The 22223-nt window shown below is 37.3% G+C and overlaps 1 protein-coding gene across 3 annotated transcripts in view; it reads left to right on the plus strand.

Moving 5' to 3' along the window:
• LOC114653392 (laminin subunit alpha-3-like) overlaps nt 1-22223 on the plus strand; it is a 403128-nt gene that overhangs the window by 280508 nt on the left and 100397 nt on the right. For all 3 annotated transcript variants that reach the window (XM_051928867.1, XM_051928866.1, XM_028803680.2), the window contains exons 28-33: nt 87-195; nt 405-502; nt 4145-4334; nt 11045-11171; nt 16629-16768; nt 17000-17115. In XM_051928867.1, coding sequence (XP_051784827.1) covers nt 87-195; nt 405-502; nt 4145-4334; nt 11045-11171; nt 16629-16768; nt 17000-17115 — 780 coding nt within the window. The remainder of the gene's footprint in view (nt 1-86; nt 196-404; nt 503-4144; nt 4335-11044; nt 11172-16628; nt 16769-16999; nt 17116-22223) is intronic.

Below are 22223 nucleotides of genomic sequence, written 5' to 3' on the forward strand. Positions count from 1 at the left end.
AAACATTGTCAGAAAAGTCAGAGTTTATAAAGTAACGCAAAACTAATGCAGATGGGAGTATTCATATCTTTTTTTTTCTGTCATAGCTTTCTTTGTCGAAGTGTTGTCACTGATGCAAAGAATCGAATTGCTGTGTATGACATATCAACGAATGCTGAGCTGCAGCTTCATACTTCCACTGCTAGCTTTTTTCTGGTAAGGTGTAATTTGATGTGAAGCTATATTACCTGAATTCTAAATATTTAAAATATTATTGTACTGCAGTGAATATTACTTGCAAACGAACACTATAGGAGAGTAAAATTTTAAAAGCATTACATACTTTTTGGAAATGAGTAGCACACTCTTTACATTATTTTGTGTTTTTTTTCATATTATAAAGCAGTTTCTCTTTTTGTGTGCAGAACAAAGTGTATCTGGTACCTGCTGAAGAGTTCACCATGGAGCTTGTGGAACCAAAAATTCACTGTATTGCTAAGCATGGGCATTTTACTGAAAACAGGTAAAATCATCTTAAGCAAGAATTATTGTAATAAAAACAGGAATGCTAAACAGATGCACCTCTTTAAAGTGACAATAACCCCTACCCCCATAACCCACACCCTGAAAAAAACACTATCATTACAGTGGAATTTACTTTTATTTGCAAATAGTTTTTCAAACATAGAATGGCCATCAGGAGATAACTGTAACACCAACAGTCACATCACATCACATCAATGGTTTACTTTATAATAATATGTGTTAATAATAACACAATAAAAAAAAAGTACAAGTTAAGTATCCCTAATCCAAAATGCTCAGAACCAGATGTATTTCAAATTTCAGATATTTTTGCATTTTGCAATATTTGCATATGCATAATGAGATATCTTGGGGACACCCTTGATCAAGTAAGGAAATCAGGCCCAGCTCCAGGGGGTCATTTGGCTGGGAATGTCCAGTCAAGCCCAAACCAACCCAGCAGTGTCCCACCTACACTGTCATGCTTGGCTATTGTGTGAACTGAAGCGGCAAGGTAATTGCCTTAAATTATAAGAGAGATGTGATCATCTAGAAACAAAGGATATGATACAATGATAATGGTTAGTAAATATACTAATGATCAAAACTTAGGTGGAGTTTAAGGAAGGCCAGGGGACATTGTCCCCCAACGGATATACTAAGGTACTAAAATAAATCTCCAATAAAGGTTTGTTGTTTTTTTTTCTTCAAAAGTTTATTTCATTTTTTTTTTGGTCATAGCTCATGTAAATATGTTGCTAGTCAACTAATATGATAATTAAAGCCAAACTACCTAAGGATTTTTTTCTTTCCACATCACCAAACTGATCCTTATTCTGAACTATATAAATTACAAGTTACTTTACTGTTTCAAATTCACCCTGAGTGAGGTATTATTAACATGTATATTTTGCATTAACTATTACTGTATCTTCTTTTACATGTCACACTGCGGCTCCTCTTGAGTTCTCAAGCAGCTAATTACATGATCACAAAGTTGCAGGCATGAGTCTGTGTGTCTGCATCTTGTGGTTGAATGTGCTGCCTGTACAAACACTGTGTGGTGGCATAACCAACCACTGTGACAAAATATTTAATAAATACAGTAAAAATTATTTATTTCTTTGATGAAGTAAATAAAAAAAATTAAAAGCACTTCAACTTCTGATCAATCCATCCAGTTTTTCTAAACATGCTTATCCAGAACTGGGACATAATGAAGCTCATTGTGTGCAAGACAGGAGCAATGCTTGGACAGGATGCCAGTCCATTGCTGGGTGAACACACACATGCACACGCACATATATATCAAGGGCCAATTTAGCGTCACCAACCTATCTAATCTGCATCTTTTTCAAAACAGTTAAACCAATTCCAGAACACTTGATGCTATTGATACATTATATACCTTGATTAAAACACAAGAATGTGTTAATTTTGCTACAAGTACAATAAGCAGACAAAAAAAAGTTTTCTGTCATTTCATTATCATTACTGTAATCTTTCAAAGTTTAAAAAAAAAAATATTTTAAGTGAGATTTAGGTTATATTGTGAGTTTTTTTTTAACAATTTATTATATGACTTTTGATATGATGTACATATGCAGCAGTATGGTCGTGACTCCAAAAATATACAGTTTTTTTATGGTTTGCCTGCCCCCCAAACCCTCCCCACGTGCCTCAATGTCAAACTCCATTTATGATTAGAACATAGGATAATCTGTTTTATTCTTGTAATTTATTTATATACTCTTGCTTATTTCTCTACAAGCAGGAGAAACCTCAAAATATATAAATACATCTAAATTGCAACCAAATACTATAAAGAAGTTTGAATTTTCTACCTGCGTTCACGTGTGTTTAACTTCATAATCCACTGAAGTTCTGTAAGACTGAGTGCCATCTTTTGACCTCTGACATCTTTAAACCTGTAAATATCCTGATATGAATGTGCACAGTGCTGTGTCTGCGTATGCTCTGTGAAGCCCTTGAGTTCTATTCAGGATGATTTCCTACCTGCACCACATGTTACCAGGAACAGCTATGACTCTTTATGATCTCTGCTCGAATGTTGATTGTAAAAATGAACAGATATTGTTATCTCAGCCTTAGAATTAAATACAGTAATCCCTCCTCCATCGCGGGGGTTGCGTTCCAGAGCCACCCGTGAAATAAGAAAATCCGCGAAGTAGAAACCATATGTTTATATGGTTATTTTTATATTGTCATGCTTGGGTCACAGATTTGCGCAGAAACACAGGAGGTTGTAGAGAGACAGGAACGTTATTCAAACACTGCAAACAAACATTTGTCTCTTTTTCAAAAGTTTAAACTGTGCTCCATGACAAGACAGAGATGACAGTTCTGTCTCACAATTAAAAGAATGCAAACATATCTCCCTCTTCAAAGGAGTGCGTGTCAGGAGCAGAGACTGTCATAAAGACAGAGAAAGCAAACAAAAAAATCAATAGGGCTGTTTGGCTTTTAAGTATGCGAAGCACCGCGGCACAAAGCTGTTGAAGGCGGCAGCTCACACCCCCTCCGTCAGGAGCGGGGTGAGAGAGAGAGAGAGAGAGAGCCAGAGTTTGTTTTTCAGTCAAAAATCAATACGTGCCCTTCGAGCTTTTAAGTATGCGAAGCACCGTGCAGCATGTCGCTTCACTAAGCAACTGCACAGAAGGTAGCAACGTGAAGATAATCTTTCAGCATTTTTAGACGAGCGTCCGTATCGTCTAGGTGTGCGAACAGCCCCCCTGCTCAATCCCCATACGTCAGGATCACAGATAGTCAGCGCAAGAGAGAGAGAAAAGTAAGCAATCTAGCTTTTCAGCCATCTGCCAATAGCGTCCCTTGTATGAAATCAACTGGGCAAACCAACTGAGGAAGCATGTACCAGAAATTAAAAGACCCATTGTCCTCAGAAATCCGCGAACCAGCAAAAAATCCGCGATATATATTTAAATATGCTTACATATAAAATCCGCGATAGAGTGAAGCCGCGAAAGGCGAAGTGCGATATAGCGAGGGATCACTGTAAATATTTTTTCAAAACATTTTATGTAGCCACCAAACCATTTTGAGAAGGTGTTTAGTTCAATTCCCAGAAGCACTGAGTATAAAGTTAGAACCAGCCCTGGATGGATGGAACACCAGTCCACTGAAGAACTCACTCACTCACTCACTCACTCACTCACTCACTCACTCACTCACTCACTCACTCACTCACTCACCTACTCCTGAGGTCCAGTACTGACTTGTACATCCCTGTGATGTGAGAGTAAAATCAAAGTAGAAACTGCAGAAAAATTAATGAAAACACAAACAACCTGTGAATTACACACAGACGTGGATCAGGCTTGGAGCTTTGCAATACCAGATAACATTTTTGAAGACAATGTATACTAATATGTAAAGAATATTTGTATTATAAGTGAAAATATCAAACAAAGTAAGTTCAGTTTCTATCATAGATGTAAAATATTTATTTAACTTTTTGAGCTAATGTAATACTTTTGGGCTGCTAGAATAGCTAAAATACTAAGTAACAGGAGTTATACTTCCGTATTGTTAAATCTGTTTTATTATAGAATCTGTCTTTGAACCATTTCAATAACCACACTTTTTATTGATCCATTTTCAGTAGCATATGTGTGCCATCAAAGTATGAAATCCCTCAGGCAGCTGTGCTTTTGGATGCAGTTAGCGATGGACGCCTTTCTTTAGGATCTGAATCTACTCAGTCTCATATTGTACTGCAGAGTGGCCAACTTCCTAATGTCATACCACCATACAGGCAAGGGGAAGATGCAGTTTTGCTTAAATCACCACAGGTACAGTGCTTGTTTTCCTGTATTTAAATGTAATATATTTAATGGTGTGTATATATAATATTCACCCTTACCTTGCTGGGATGTCATGCCTGCCACTTCGGCTGAACATTGTTAAGGTTAAGCAATAATTTCTGAGGTTTTATTCTGCTGCTGTTCCTTCTGAGGCTCCTGAAAACTGGGACAAGCCTTATAAGTACCTCATCCTCCTTGGCCAGGTGTACTTGGAATTGGCAAAAGAGCAGGAGACTAGTATATTTAAAGAGAGGAAGAAATGGAGGCAGGAATTAGCATTACTTTTGTGATGTATATACAATTCACACTCACTGAGCTGGTGTGGGTTTAAAAAAAACATTGAGTGAGCAGCAATTCTGCTGACAGAAGTGCCTTTTTGATGAGAGAGGTCAAAGGAGAATGGCCAGGGTGTTTTGAGCTACCAGAAAGGCTATGTTAACTTGGGTACAGCTGTGGTGAGCAGGAAAGCATCTCAGAATGCGTAGCACATCAAAACGTGTAGAAGATGGGCTACAGCAGCAGAAGGCCATGTTGGGTTCCAGTCCTTTCAGCCAAGAACAGAAAGCTGAGGCTGCAATGGGCACAGGCTCACCAAAACTGGTCAGCAGAAGACTGGAAAAGTGTGCTGAGGTACACAGATGGTGATGTCAAAAATTTGGTACCAACTGCATGAATTCATGCACTCAACTTGCTTTGTGTCAATAGTCCAAGCTAGTAGAGGCAGTGTAGTGGTGTGGGGAATGTTTTTTGGCACACTTTGGGTTTAAAATTCCAAGATCAATTTGAGTATTGTTGATGGCCATGTGCATTCCTTCATGGCCACAATTTACTTATCTTCTAATGGCTACTTCCAGTATGATAATGCACCATGTCACAAAGCAAAAGTCATCTCAAACTGGTTTCATGAATATGGCAATGTGTTCAGTGTTCTTCAGTGGATTTCTCAGTTACCAGATCTTAATCCAATAGAACAGGTTTGGAATGTGGTTAAACAGAAGATTCACAGCATAAATAAGCTGACAAATATGTAGAAATTGTTTGATGCAATCATGCCAACATGAACCAAAATCTCAAAACAATGTTTGCAACAACTTTATGTACATAATTTAAAACCTAATTAAGAAATGGTTGGTTTAAGTGGAACCTCAACTAATGATTTATTTAAACTTATGATTCCCTTTACACATCTGGTTGCATTTCTTGCATTTCCTGCCCCAGATACAAAACAACCTCAGATGCAAATACCCTTCACCTTCACATGGTGTATTTCGACCAAAGTGCAAGAAAAAAATAAAAAAAATAATATATATATATATATATATATATATATATATATATATATATATATATATATATATATATATATATATATATATACAGTCGATTTCGCTTAATTGGGACACATTAGGACTAAAACATTTTGGCTCAATTAAGCGGCTGCCCCAATTAAGCAAATTCCACATATAATTAAACAATAAATAATTTTCTTTCAATATTTTAATATTGAAATTATTATTATTTATTTATATAATAATAATTATTAATATAATTATTATTTATTATTGAACAGAAATATAAATTACAAGAAAATAATATAAACTGTGAAGAAAAAATAATAATACATTCTAAAATAAAATAATAAGAAGGTACATATTTTAATAAATTATTGAACCAAAATATAAATTATAAGAAAATAATATAAACTGTGAAGAAAAAATAATAATACATTCTAAAGTAAAATAATAAGCAGGTACATATTTTAATAAATTATTGAACCAAAATATAAATTATAAGAAAATAATATAAACTGTGAAGAAAAAATAATAATACATTCTAAAGTAAAATAATTAGGTATGTACATACAATTTAATTCTGCAAAAATGCATCAAGTGTAGTCTGTCTTTTGTTTTTGTAAGTTTGCACTTCTACAAAATTAGCGCAGATATTCAGTGCGGATATAGGGCTCCCTTCTATCTATCTATCTATCTATCTATCTATCTATCTATCTATCTATCTATCTATCTATCTATCTATCTATCTATCTATCTTCATTGACTTCCTGCATAACATAACTCTGTAACCCAACTATAATTTTTTTTGCCTCCCGGTTAGTCACAGGCACAGGTGGATCATCATCATCATCGTTCATCAAATTTTTGGTGTTTCAATTTAATGACTTCAACAATTGCATCCTCATAGTCTTCATTTTCATTGTAACATGGTAAATTGTCATCTATTGTAGAAAATTCTTTGTTATTTACAATAGGAACTTGTAATATGTTCTAATTTTCCTCAATGCTCAAAATTTCGGGAATCTTCAAAGGTTTTAAGCTGCAAACAGCAAAGCAGTTCTGTATGGTGCTGGTTTTTATAGCTCGCCAACTGTCATTCCACACGCGGTTGATTCTCTTGTTGTAAGAAACATGCTATGGTAGATTTTGGTACACCAGTTATTTCAGCGAGCCTACGATGGCTTGTATTAAATGGCTGACTTTTAATTTTATCCAGCAAAGCAATTTTATTTGAAAGTGTAAAATCATTTCTTGGCATCTTGGCAAGGGTTATACATTTTTAAATAAAATCGACAAAAAACAAGTTTACCCATACATTATACACACGAGTCGGTGTAGGGGTAACTGAATACAGTACGGTAGTGGTGACGGTAGACTATTAAGCAGACACGTGCTACTCCTCTCTAAAATTGTACTAGCCAAATGTACTCGTGCTTCTTCAACGGGCAACAATAGATGACTGACTGGCAGCACGAGTCTGCTATTGTCCCAATTAAGCATTTAAATGATATATTAGTTTAGTAGTTTGGTTTTTGTTCCTTGAGATTTGGCCCAAATAAGTGGCTGCCCCAATTAACTGGGGGCCCAATTAAGCGGAATCGACTGTATATATACAGTATATATGCTTGAAGTACCGACTATATAATCTTCAAACCATTAAGCTACAGCTAAATCAGTGTAATCACTAATACAAATGAGTACAGAAAAGTGTAAATGTCTAATTGATTTCATCATAGATTTAATATAAAAAATAAATCTCGGTGCCCAATTTTTCTCTCCCTTAATGGCACTTAATAGATAGATAGATAGATAGATAGATAGATAGATAGATAGATAGATAGATAGATAGATAGATAGATAGATAGATAGATAGATAGATAGATAGATAGATAGATAGATAGATAGATAGATAGATAGATAGATAGATAGATAGATAGATAGATAGATAGATAGATAGATAGATAGATAGATAGATACTTTATTAATCCCAGGGGGAAATTCACAAAATTTATGCTTAATGCTTCAGATGGGAAATTCTCTCACTCTTAAAAATTATTTGTTCGTTAAAGAGCAGTTGATCCCAGTCCTTATTATCAGCAGTCTCTGCCATGTTTGGTGCCATCTTGAAAGTCACTGCCCAGAAGGCATTAGAGGATATTGTATCAGCTTAAAAGATCCATTGTCCATAAGGACACAAGTAGAAACTTTGGGTATAAACTGATAAATGTTACAATTGTACATCATCCAGCTGTGCTTATAATGAAGGCTGCCTTTAAATCATCAGATACAATTATTGACCATAAAAATATAATGCACACATTTAGAGACTACTATAAATCCTTATATTCTACTGACTTCAAAGAAGACAACACACAATCTAATGCATTTCTGGATACATTACAGATACCACAAATAGATAATTTTATTGCAGAGGAATTGGATAAACCTCTGGCGCTATCAGAATTACTAGATGCTATAAAGTCAGTTCAGAACGGGAAAGCAGCAGGCCCAGATGGCTACCCTGTCAACTTTTATAAGGAATTCTCAACTCAGCTAGCTCCCTTCTTATTAGCAACATTTACAGAAGCTAGAGACAATCAAATTCTACCTCAAACTTTTCACCAAGCATTATTCACCGTCTTTCCTAAACAAAACAAGGACTTATTACAATGTGCATCATACAGACAAATTTCACTTCTGTATAATGATGTTAAGATACTCTCCAAAGTCCTAGCTAGAAGGATGGAGAAAGTGCTGCCTTCGGTAATATCACAAGATCAAACTGGATTTATTAAAGGCTGACACTTATCTTCCAATCTCCGACGCCTGTTTAATGTAATACATTCACCTGCAAAGTCAAACACCCCAGAGATATTATTATCGTTGGATGCAGAAAAAGCATTTGATATGACTGAATGGAACTACCTTTTCACTACATTAGAAAAATTTGGGTTTGGCCCGAATATTTGTGCATGGATCAAACTACTGTATACCAATCCAGAAGCTTCAGTTTGTATTAACAAAATTTGCTCAGACTACTTTAAACTAGAACGTGGTACCAGACAAGGATGTCCCTTGTCACCACTGCTATTTGCAATCACCATTGAACCACTGGCAGTTCACTGTCGAAGTGCTTATCAGATAAAGGGGATTATCAGAGAAGGACTGGAACAGAAAATTTCTCTATATGCAGATGATATGGTTTTGTATATAACAGACACACAAAATACTGTGCCTGCAGTTTTAACAGCACTTACAGAATTTCAAAAGATCTCTGGTCTCAGAATTAATTTGAAAATAAAGTGTGCTCTTTCCAGTGAATTCTCAAGCATACAATATTAGATTGGATACCTTCACTTTTATTATTTCAGATCAGTTTAAATACTTAGGGGTAAACATCACCAGTAAACATAAAGCTGTTTATCAACAAAATTTTGCCGACTGTATGGAAAAAAATTAAACAAGACTTGCATAGATGATCAACCCTCCATCTCACTCTAGCTGGAAGAATTAACGTTGTTAAGATGAATATCCTTCCTAAGCTTCTCTTTTTATTTCAAAACATTCCAGTATACATCAATAAATCATTCTTTAAGCAATTAGATTCAACCATAACCTCATTTATTTGGAACCTAAAACATCCACTTATCCAAAGAGCGACTCTACAAAGACCTAAGACAGAAGGTGACATGGCTCTACCTAACTTTCAGTTTTACTACTGGGCAGCAAACACACAACCTATAAAAACCTGGACATGGACACAAAAAGATGAAAATACATAGGCTTGGCCCGCAATAGAAATAAAATCCTGCAGTATTACTCTATATTCCCTGCTTTGTGCCCCAATAAATGTAAGTTATCGCCAATATACTAATAACCCAATTGTGCTTCATTCACTCAGAATATGGAACCAATGTAGAAAGCATTTTAAGATGGAGAATCTTTTATCTGTGGTACCTCTGCATAAGAACCACCTTTTTCAATCCTCTCAAACATATGCAGTTTTTAAAATCTGGAAAACATTTGGGATTAAATTGCTTAGAGATCTTTATATAGACAACATCTTTGCATCCTATGAACAATTACATTCCAAATGTAATTTTCCAGCAACACATTTCTTTCACTATCTTCAAATTAGAAACTTTGTCAAACAGAACCTGCGCCATTTTTCCCCATCTACCACTTTCCTCTATGCTGGAAAAAGTATCGCTCAGTCTTGAGGACTCAGATAGCATTTCTGCAATATATAAAAATATTTTACAGTCCCTCCCTTTCAAAGATCCAAGAGGACAATGGGAAAAGGATCTCTCACTCAACATATCATAAAAGGAGTGGAAGGTAGCAATGTAGAGATTTCATTTGAGCTCCATATGCGCAAAGCATACAATTATTCAACTCAAAATTATATATCGAGCACATCTGTCTCGCTTGAAATTGTCCAAAATGTTTCCAGGGCAAGATCCAACCTGTGAACGCTGCAATCAAGTTCCGGCCTCACTGAGTCACATGTTTTGGGCCTGCACCAAATTAACATCATTCTGGACAAATATTTTTAAGTGCCTTTCAGACAGCCTTGGTGTCACAATCACTCCTAACCCACTAACAGCTGTGTTTGGTGTTCTTCCAGATGGGCTCAAAGTGGAAAAGGACAAACAAACTGTGATTGCCATTACTACACTATTGCACATAAACTTATTTTGCTAAACTGGAAAAATCCTAAATCTTCTCTTTTAAGTCAGTGGGTAACTGATGTTTTATATTATTTGAAATTGGAAAAAATCAAATTCTCACTTAGAGGATCTGTGCAGAACTTTTTCAAAACCTGGCAGGATCTAATGATATTTTAAAATAAGCTCTTAAAGCACTGAGGAGGTAGATTCTCTCCCCATTTCTTTTTCTTCTCCATTTATCTGTATCCCCCTAATAAACTCGTCAATTTATTTATTTTTACTATTTTTAAGTTTTAGTCTGTTGGCCATGCTCTCTTTCTCAGGGGTGGGGGTTGATTTGTTTCAATCCAATTTTTTTGTAAAAATTGATCTACTTGTGTGGAATGATTACAATAAAATCAATAAAATTATAAATAAAAAAACATTATTAGATTTATAAGTTACAACTGTGACCAAGTTATGGTTATCTATTAGCTAGATTGACTTACAAATTAAGTTCTATACTTTTAAGCATTAAAACAAATTCAGAAACATAGACAAATGTAACAGTTAGATAATATACAGTTAACCGATTGCAGGCATGCTGAATTCAGTTGTACTTAAGGGTAACTCTTCTTTTTTGCATAATTTGGTTTTCCTTTGCAGAAAATTTGATTTTACCAGTAATAGTTCATTCATCAAATTTTTGAATATACTGTGTTAAATTATAAATTGAGACGTTTTTTCTTTTTGACAGAATCAGCTTACATTTAATACACGCATCTCAAATGCTGGACAATATGTGGTTGTTATTCATTATTTGCAACCTGAACATGCCACATTCCCTGTTGCAGTTGTAGTTGATGGTGGAAGGCCTTGGATGGGTGAGTTAACATCTCTCATTGAATGCTCAGTAAGTATAACAGTGGTTATGAGACAGGGGACGTCCATGTGCATATAATTTTTACAGCCAGTGATGCGTTGTGATTTTATTTATATGACTACTACAGAAGTTCATTTGGCAGTCTCTTCAAATTCAACTGTTTTAAAGATGAGCTTGGTGATTTAACAAATGTCTTCATTTATGTGTTTTAACATAGCAATATCACATAACACCCTTGGTGCAGTTTACGTTGTCTACGGTGAAGTGTTGTAAAAGCTAAATATTAAGCTGAAGATGCATTAATGGCATTATTTTAGAAATGTTGTTAGCATCATGTAGTGGTAGGCTAAATGAATGAGTCATCTTTGAGGTTTTATGCCTAAAATTATTTTTTTTGTGTTTATTTTTGTTTTGGTTTATTTTATGATCATTCATTGATCTGAATTGTATATTCAGTGTTGCATATTGGGATTTTTGTATGTATTAGCTTATAGGTGCTAGACTTTGGGTGTCATAGGCAAAATAGAATGTGTGGAGTTGAATTGTTCAGGATGAAGATGTGTTTGCATTAATCTGACGTGTATGTACTCTCAGGCATGTATCATAATCATGCATCAGCCCTTCATGAAACCCAATGCCCCTTGCTAAATTTGTTCTGAGGCTGGCCCAGGTTGATGCAAGAAAATTTTTAAGCGGTCTGATTGGTAATGGCAGCACAGGGTTTGTATAAAGATTAGGAAATTAATCAATACAAATTTATGACCTGCCCTTACTGGGAGTTTCCTGTTTGCTGGGAACAATTACATGCCTTGGTACTCCTCTGGAATGGCACTCAAAAGAATATTGACAGTTTTCTGTGCAGTTTAGATGCATGTTGATTCTTGTAGTGTACCATATATGCAGCCACAGAACTGAAGATATATCAGAGGTCAGATAGTGCTCACTCTCATGTAGCTAAAAGCTATTTTCCCCCTAATAACTTGTTTAGTTAGCCGGTTGAAGTTTCATTCATTACTGAAATTAACTGAATAAATCACTCCTTTATCTAACAGCAGATATATAACCATTGTGGACACCATGAGTCACACCAGCTCCCCAAACCCAACCCAGACAGACACCAGATACAAGTCCCTGCAACAAACAAGGCTTTATTTCCAAGGGGGAAACGCTTTTCACCCGTCTCCCACCAGAACCAAACACTCTACAATAAACAGCACACAGCACTTTTCTTCTCTTTTTCTCTCTGCCTTCGTCTCCACTCCTCCACTGGCAAGCTTTGTCCCTCTTCCTCCCAACTCTGACTCCTTAGGTGAAGTGAGGTGGTCCCTTTTATGCTGCACCTGGAAACACCTCAGGTAGCCCATCAGCATTTTATGGAAGTACTCCCAGGTGTGGTGGAAGCCCAAAGCAGAGCTCTGCAGCTCCCCCTGGCAGCCCCCACGAAACCCAACAGGGCTGTGCCAAACTCCTACTCCCATGGAATCCTGTGAGAATCTGAGGCACTGCTGCAACCCAGCGGGGCTGCCATCTAGTGCTCTGGGGAAGGCAGTGCCTTCCTTTACAACAGGAAAGATCCCTGGTCGTCTGTCATACCTCCCAAGGAGAGAACACGATTTATCTGTCAGTTCTACTGTATGACCAACCGTTGTATGAGGTTTTCTTTGTTGATTCAAGTTAAGACACAGTTTGCTCTGCAGAACTAGCTACGCATAAGTTAAACTTGGCACATTCTCTAGTGGGTTGCTTTCTGCAGTGAGGCTACGTTTTTGAATGATCTGCTATGAAAGTGCTTGTCAACGTACTCTTCATAGACTAGTAGTAAAGCATTGTTTCACTGCAATTAACCTATTTGTTCTATTAGTGAGAGAAGGATGTTTTAAATATGTGGAAGAAATGATTTACAAGCTGTGATTGTTATGACTGCATACAATGAATTCAAATTGCTGACTGTACTTTACCTGTGATTGTTTTGTGTACAGTTGTAAAACTGGTCAGCCATACAACTGCCTCAGGGATACACACTGAATCTTTGTTGGGTTTTAAATCTCTAACCTTGTCATTTAGAGATACTAGGTCACTACAGCGAGTAATGGGCAATACAATAGTAATTATAGCATCAGTGAAATGTTACTTTGTAATTTACGTTGTAACTAATTTAACACACGCACCTCCAGTCCTCAATATAAGGACATTGAAAGGGGTAAAGTCTACCAATATAATGATAAATGTGATTATGACTTATGGCCTTATCAATGCAGGGTCTTATGGGCTGTTTATACTGCATATAAACCACTGAAAAAGTTTGCCAGAACTTGTTGGTAATATTAGAGGAAGCACATTTTTACTTGTTGAAGTTGACTGCCATCTGTCTGTGCATTTTGCTTTTTGCGTTATTCAACTTTGTTACTGTCAATGAAATTTTGTTTTCAAAGCAAATGAGGAGAGGTGTCTTCATTTTAATGACTTGTAAGTGTGTATGTGTAAGCTAGGAATGCGCTGAACAGTTTTTTTTAGAGCCAATACCGATTACTGATATCATGTTACTGGATCGACCGATACCAATACTAATTTTTTGTTTCCTTTATCTAGTTAAGAAAAAATTTTGCACTAAGCTCTTGCATAACCAGATGCAGAGAAGTCTTATATTATATTATTTCTTCTATAATGTACTTATCTGAAATAAAGCTTTATTTAAAAATAGTACCTTTATCCATTGTCTATAAAAAATATGTATTCTCAAAAATTATTCAATGTTTGTTTCTTTTTCAGTGTACCAGCTAGATATTCTAAATATTGTTTATCATTTTATTTATGCAGTACCGGTACTTGTTTTTTACCAAAAAACATACACTGTATGAAACACACAAAAATAATAAATACAGTACAAATCTTGAAAAAAGACACAAATCTATCAAATGTCCATAAGAGATTTCAAGAGGATACAAGGCTAAAATGCTTAACAAGTGTTGGGATTAATAAAGTATGTATCTATCTATCTATCTATCTATCTATCTATCTATCTATCTATCTATCTATCTATCTATCTATCTATCTATCTATCTATCAAGTTTACAAGTAAAACAGACAAACTGATAAACAGACTCTCTTTTAGTGCCCTTTTAAGAGGGCCAATGCTGGATATTTGCACTGCAACACTTTTTTGTTTTTTCGTCAGATTATTCTCAGGGAGCTGGCCAACAGGTCAGGAATATCTCAGCCATCCTTCACTCCTTCATGCCTGCTGTCAGGGTTGGCTCAGCCATATCAGCGAACTAGGCAGTCGTGTATGGCCATCCCTGGCAGCAGGGGACAGTGTTTTTTAAACATATCAAACTCTGACTTACGAATGCTTGGACACAATACAATTGTTCAAGTATGTTGTTTTAGATAGACAGATAGATAGGTAGATAGATAGATACTTTATTAATCCCAAGGGGAAATTCACATACTCCAGCAGCAGCATACTGATAAAAAACAATATTAAATTAAAGAGTGATAAAAAATGCAGGTAAAACAGACAATAGCTTTGTATAATGTTAACGTTTACCCCCCAGGGTGGTATTGAAGAGTCGCATAGTGTGGGGGAGGAACAATCTCCTCAGTCTGTCAGTGGAGCAGGACAGTGACAGCAGTCTTTCGCTGAAGCTGCTCCTCTGTCTGGAGATGATACTGTTTAGTGGATGCAGTGGATTCTCCATGATTGACAGGAGCCTGCTGAGTGCCTGTTGCTCTGCCAAGGATGTCAAACTGTCCAGCTCCATGCCTACAATAGAGCCTGCCTTCCTCACCAGTTTGTCCAGGCGTGAGGTGTCCTTCTTCTTTATGCTGCCTCCCCAGCACACCACTGCGTAGAAGAGGGCACTCGCCACAACCGTCTGATAGAACATCTGCAGCATCTTATTGCAGATGTTGAAGGACGCCAGCCTTCTAAGGAAGTATAGTCGGCTCTGTCCTCTCTTGCACAGAGCATCAGTATTGGCAGTCCAGTCCAATTTATCATCCAGCTGCACTCCCAGGTATTTATAGGTCTGCACCCTCTGCACACAGTCACCTCTGATGATCACGGGGTCCATGAGGGGTCTGGGTCTCCTAAAATCCACCACCATCTCCTTGGTTTTGCTGGTGTTTAGGTGTAGGTGGCTTGAGTCACACCATTTAACAAACTTCTTGACTAGTTTCATTAATTAATTTTATATTATTTTCACGCACTAGTGATGTTGGGTCTTAACATCTGATGACCTATATGTGGTCTTCCAAATTCTAGCATGTACCTTACTCAGCTTCTTTTTTCTTTAGGTGAAGGTTTGTAGTTTTAATTTTGTTATCCTGAGCGATGAAGCTGCACAAATGTTGTTCACATCCTCTCAACAGTAAAAAATAAAAATAGACAACATAGGTGGCATCATGTTGGCGCTCAAAAAAGTTTCAAATTTTGGAACCTTGGATTAGGGATACTCAACTTGTAATTTGTTTTAGTAGTTAAGTAGTAGTAATTAAATGTACAAAGTGCTGTGTGCTAAAACAGCATGGGTGTTGTATAAGAGCGGTGAGAAAGTACTTTGTAACTTCTTGAACCTGTCTGCTGTCCATCTGTAATTGTAGTTTTTGTGCTGCTCCAACTTACCTTTCATTTGTAAAGGCTTGGGCATAATGGCTGTTTCAGTTAATGAAAGCCTGTACCTTTTTAAGCAAATGAGAAGAAATGTTTGTAGTTGGTTTATCAATTGAGGGTTTCATGTGATCTCACTGTTAGTTAGCATGTGTCACTTTACTTGGAGATGAAGTTCGTATGTTGTGCAGTGAGAGGGAATTGAAGTGGTCGGTGTAGTATGCTTGAAAAAGTTTTTTACCCACACGTCTGTTATGTTTTAGTGCTATTGTTTTCTTGTTAGTCTGAGGCAACGTGGCTACTTCCTGTCTAGGTGTTTTCATGTCAGCCCGAGGTACGCAGCAGCAGTATGTACAATATGCCTCATGGAGGCATGTGTGCCTCCATTTCTATGAGACAATACATGCTGCCACATCTTCACTAGATGGGAGAAGGAGTTAAAGCACGTGGCTGTGTATGTCATGTCAAAGTGGAACATGGCATAACTGATGCCTCACCTTCAATTCTTGGATCATGATGTGTGTGTCACAGATCAAACTATTGAATTAACGCATGATCATGCCACCAGGCAACAAAGGCACATTGCCATGTCTGTGCCAGCCATGAAGAGGACTCAGAGCCCGGTTTCAGTCCCGCCGTGCCCCAATCGTAAAATTCATGGGTTGCACGTGTCATTGCATGAGCTGTCGAATGAGACCAAGAAAAAGCTTCAAAGACCAGGGATGCAGTTTTAATTCATAAGCCATCATGATGATAAAAAATTGGACTGTGACAGTTCTTTTTAACTTGTCTTTATTGATTAAAAAGAACATTCTAAGATAACATACAAATGTGTTTTTTGCTTATTAGGCTCCTTCAGTGCTGTTTTCTGCCCACATATCTATGGCTGCCGTGACCAGGTGATTGCAGATAACCGCATAGCCCTAGATATACCTGATCAGGAGCTATTAATCACCCTAAAGGTGCCACATGGGAAAACGTTACTAGTGGTAAGAAAATAATTTAAGCAATTATTAAAAAAAATTAAAGTTTAAATCTACTGACTTTAAATGTAACTTTTCTATTTTTAACATTTGTATGCCTAAGTTGATTTGTTGCATTTTACTGTCTTGGGTACTGTCATCACTTTCATTCTTATCATAAAAGAATCTGTTCTTTCCTGTAAATGTTAACTTTGTTTAAAAACAGATAAGCAGCTCATAAGATTCATTGTGTTACAGGATTACATCTTGGTTGTTCCTGTGGATAATTACAGCCCTGATATCCTCAGTGAAAAACCTTTGGACCTATCCTTTGATTTCATCAACAACTGTGGTGAAAACAGCTTCTATATTGAGTAAGTTTGTAACCTCTTGAATGGTTAATAATTTGTTTCTTGTTGTAAAAATGCATCATCTTTTTTCATTTCATCCAATATCAGGGTTGTAGGGGCCCACAGCATTGGATACATGCAACGACAAATCCTTACCTAGGTGTCAGCCCCATCACAGGGCACATTCTCACACACATTCCCATTCTGTCACACCAAGCTAATATAGAATCGGCAATGAACCTCAGACAAATACAAAATGAGCAGTCTTCACAAAGAAAGCGACAAGACAAGGATTCAAACAATTTCATTAACTCTGCACCTCCATGCTGCCTTAATAAATACCTTAATGGAATAATTTATGCCTTCTTTATCTCATGCTATGGCACTTACCGCTCACTTGGCTTTTGTTTATCTATTTTACAACTAAATGCTTAGTTATTTCTCTCCATATAAAAAGCTGAGCTGTCTTTTAAACAGAAAACCTACTAACTGAGGTTATGTAGTCATTAGCAGTGCTGCTTCATGAATTCAGCGGCTGGGATCTAAATCCTGCACCCAATTGTTGGCTTGTAGAGTCTCCAGGTTCTCCTGTGTCTTTTTAGATTTTCCTCCGGTGTTCCACTCACATCCTCAAACACAAGCAAGTTTGGTTTATTAGGTTCCAAGGGCTGCTTTCTTTTCTTTGGACTGCTAAAGAAAAGGTTAAAGGTTATTTCCACGCTGAAAAGAAAAGACAGTAAAAGACACAGTGTTTCAGCTGTATAGCCTGCATCAGGTGTCCAGCTCAAAAGGAAAAGGCAGGTAACATGCAGGGGTGTAGTTGGTTTGGATGGGGGGTTTGGGGGTAGAGGTAAAACACCTGGGCAGATGAAAGGCAAAAGGGAGAGAATAGATGTAAAAAATTGTCATTAGAGATGATTAAAAGGAAAAGATTAAAAAGTTAATCAGTCATTAAGAACTGGAGAAATGTGTGAACCTAGGGTGAGAATGAGCTTAGCTTCTTCTGTTTTTCTTTGCAAAGAGTCTTTAAAATCATGTGAAAGAGCACAAACAGAGAAATCGGTGTGTTTATGATCAAAGGATGTGAACTGTTCTACAATAGGCTTTGCAAGGTCTGTGGTTTTAATAACTCAAACATGCTCTGTGAAACAGCCTGCTAGCCATCTGCCTGTTTCACCTATGTAGATGACTAGACATTCAGAAATGTGTATACAATGTATAGAAATATATATACCTACAAGAAATGTATATGCGATTTTGAGACTGACAAGAGGCTCTTTGTTTAATATTGAGTTTACCAGAGGGACCAGATACAATGGTATTGCTGTGACATTTGCAAGTGACACAGCGGTTCCTGTTACAGCTTAGAGTGCCTGGTAGAGAATGTGGCTGTCTTCTGTGAAGTGAGTAGTGGGTGAGAAATGTGTTTAGTGTGAAAGGGTGCTCCCGGACACAGACAGGCAGACACGTTGCAGTCCATCACCACACGTTTATTATACATTTCACCCTATATACAACAGTCTTAAGTGCACCACACAACAAATCCCCACCGACTCCCAAAGTCCAGGCTTCCAGCAGCCACTTTCTTCTCCTCACAAACACTCAGGGCCTCTCCTTGCCACCTCCTCTGACCTCGTCCACCTCCTCACCCGACTCCAGCCTTGATTGTAGGGCGGCGGCTCGTTATATAGGCGGCTGATTGAGGGCCGCACCCGGCCACCTGCCACAGTAGGTTAGTTGATCAACAGAAGGGAGGGTTAGGAAAAGAGGTTCCTGTAAAAGGATCAGTCTGCAAAATAAAGAAATTCTGTTTAATGACCTGTGGGAGAAATACATTGTTGGGGTGAAATGGAATGGCCAGTGGAATGTGGGTTTCATTATTGGGATTCTTCTTAGAGTGGATGTTATGAGGTCTACTCCTGGATTGATTGAGGGCTCTGCCCAAAACAAAAAAGAATGGTATCCTCTGTCTATGAAGAAACTCCTCATTCTGAATGTTTCATTACAAACGTCAACCTCATCACTGCAGACACAGCAGAGACTGGATGGAAGATGCTTTAGAGAAGGTAACTTTGTGTGCCAATGGCTTATAATAGACAGAGGGTTTAAGTTCTGGAAAGCTGATAGAAAGACTGATATGTAAAAATGGTAGCGCTGTAGTAGAAACATTGACTGTAAACCTAGGAGATGGATGAATACTAATAAAATCATTAATGAATTACTGTAGCTGGCTTATGGAGCAAGATTCAGCAGCAACACAATCATTGATATATGCTTTGTATAGTTTAAGTACAAAGCTGAAAATAAAAAACAGGATAAAGGGAAACACACAAATGAAGGAGTTACGTCCAGTTCTAGTACTTTTTAGGTTATGCTACAGTTTGTCATATTTATTCATGAATAAGCTTAGTTATTGTTTTTTTTTTTTACAAATTTATTTATTTTTAAAATACTAGGGGGCTCCAGCCCTCCTCGCTTTGTTCGCCCACCCTCATGTTTGGTTTACCGGATATACAATTTAAAGAGATTGTTATTTTCATGGGAATTGTTACATATGCATTATTTTCACTTTTACTTTAAAACTTTTGTAAAAACAATACTTTTCTTCAAGATTGCGTTGATTCCGTGTTTGGACTTACATTGTGACAATGCAACGTATAACTGCCTGTGAGTGAATATCGTTTCTTTCTCTCTGATAAATAAAACGACTTTCTCGATTGTTTGTCCATGCTCTTTCTTCTTCACTTTGTCGTTGACTTGTCATCTCGAATGTATAAAATTATTGTCCTGATAAAATTTTATAAGAGCTGAGAGTGCAGGAAGTGTGTCTGACAAAAGCCTTCATACGACTGAGGTTAGATGACTGTGGTCTTGTTTGAAAATAGTTGTAAGTAGGGCGTGACTTGAAAGAATCTCATGTTAAAAGTCTCACGGGACTTCATACCGTAACCACATTTTTGGAATCTTTTAATTCTAGCTGGTAACACGAATTAAATGATCTACAAGTCTCCTGCTTAAAGTTTAAATCCGAACAATATATTCAATCTCTTTTCGCTGTTCCGTTATTTCACCGAGTAATAATTTCCGTTTGTTTGCGCTAATGTGATCTTTCCTATCCTTTTTTTTGAAACTTTGGTATTTTCGTACTTCCATTATCTCTAACCTGCTGTGCATGTGTACCATGCCAACATTTTTGAATTCTTTACGATGCTCTACTTTGTCATCTACTCTTTGTCCTTTATTTCCGGCCCCTGGCATAGTTAAATCTCTTTTTTGCGGGATGTATAATGCTGCTCGCGTTGTGAAGTGGGGGAGCTGAACGCAGCTAAGGAGATGTGGTCGAATCAGCTGTTGTCTTGCTGCTGCTGCTGGTGAGCTGTGAGTTGTGCTTGTTGCGCTGCTTGTTGATCATTTAAATGTCTGTGCAGCAGCTGTCCTTTTGCCACATTACGTCTCTGCTGTTTGCTTTTTGTTAAGGGGTGGGGGGGTGGGTGGGGGGCATGAATGCACGGTAAGGAGATGCGATTGGATCATCTTCTGGCGAGCTGCGTGTTTTGCTTGTCGCTCTGCGCATCGATCATTTAATACTAGAATTACCAGAGCCTACGAGAAAACTCGTAAATCCTGCCCACCTTAAATCCGTTCACACCTCTCCATCAGCGGCTTTTGTCCTGTAAATGTACCGATTAAGACAAGCAGCAAGGAGCCTGCTATTCCATCCCCCCACTGTTGCAGAACATGCACAAAGTTCTCCCAGCTCATGCCTTGATTGATTATCTGGGAGTGAAGTGCTGGAGTTTTAGAGTGGAAATAATAGATCGTTATTTGGAACACATGCATTTCATGTGTGTTCCATTTCTACAGTATTCTGTATAAACATATTGTTAAAACAGAAACTTTTTCAAATTTTAGTAATAAGTGTTACAAAATGTAGGCATAAACTATAGAATGTGTGAAACCTGAACCAAAGATCAAATAAACATTTTCACAAAAGGTTCAAGGACGATACTACAGCTTCCGTGGCGTAGCAGTAAGATTTGCTGACTTGTAATCAAGAGTCCCCGGTTCGATCCCAACTGCCTCCTATATTTGCCATTTTCAGTAGTGAGCTACTCTTATTGTTAATATTATACAGTACACACATATATTTGGTTTGTGTCTGTAACAGCTGCTGTACATTTATAGAACTTGTAAAAGTTACCTTTTTTTTCACTTTTATTCTCTCAGTCACGACCAAGATGCATTCTACCGACCACCCCCTCTCCCCAACTCAGGGATTTGACACTGTTAGTTTTTATCTGAAACTGGGAATAACTGTAGATGTAAGTGGTGTTTTGAGGCAATGGAACTGGACATTCTCTGATCTGGATGGATAAAAGACATAGGTCTTTATGATATTTGGAATAAGTCATTTTATGACCGGTATAGTACATTTCGGAAAACATTGTGGCACGGATGCAACATTATTCATAGTATTCATATTCATTCGCATAACATCTTGCGGTAGTGATCACTGACTGCATGTTTTGTGTGTTTTTTTTTTTCCCCGATCTTGCCAGTCCCCACATGTTGCTGTATAGCGCTGTTTCTTTTGTACTCCAGGACATGCAGAGGATAGAATAGTACAGAGGTAAGTTCAGCGCTATATGCAATCATCAGATTCAAATGTTAACAGTTTACACACACACAAGAACCGTCCTTCCTACATTTACAACATGTGTACCTGTTGCAATGCACACACTTCTCTCTGTGCTGTGGTTTCTATTACACCTGAAAGAAAGAGACAATATATGTGACATTTTGAAGAAATCATTTTATGACCTGAATAGTACCAATCAGAAAACATTATCGCATTAATGCAATATTATTTGAAAACGAACAGCGTCAGATCGGGTGTGAATTTATGCTGGCGCTGTTACTTAGAGTCAGATCAGGAGGGGCGGGGGGTGGGGGGGTTTAGAGCATGATCGTGATTGAGAGAATAAAACTGAAAAAAGCTAACTTTTACAAGTACCATAAATTTATACCCAATGTCCCATATATTTGTCAGAGGTGCAGGTCTGAGCTGTATGATGAAGGCTGATCATGTGCATGGATCCCACATTGTAGTGCAAAGAGGTGAAGAAGAAGAA

This window comes from Erpetoichthys calabaricus, chromosome 6, assembly GCF_900747795.2.
Source record: "Erpetoichthys calabaricus chromosome 6, fErpCal1.3, whole genome shotgun sequence".
NCBI classification, from domain to species: domain Eukaryota; kingdom Metazoa; phylum Chordata; class Cladistia; order Polypteriformes; family Polypteridae; genus Erpetoichthys; species Erpetoichthys calabaricus.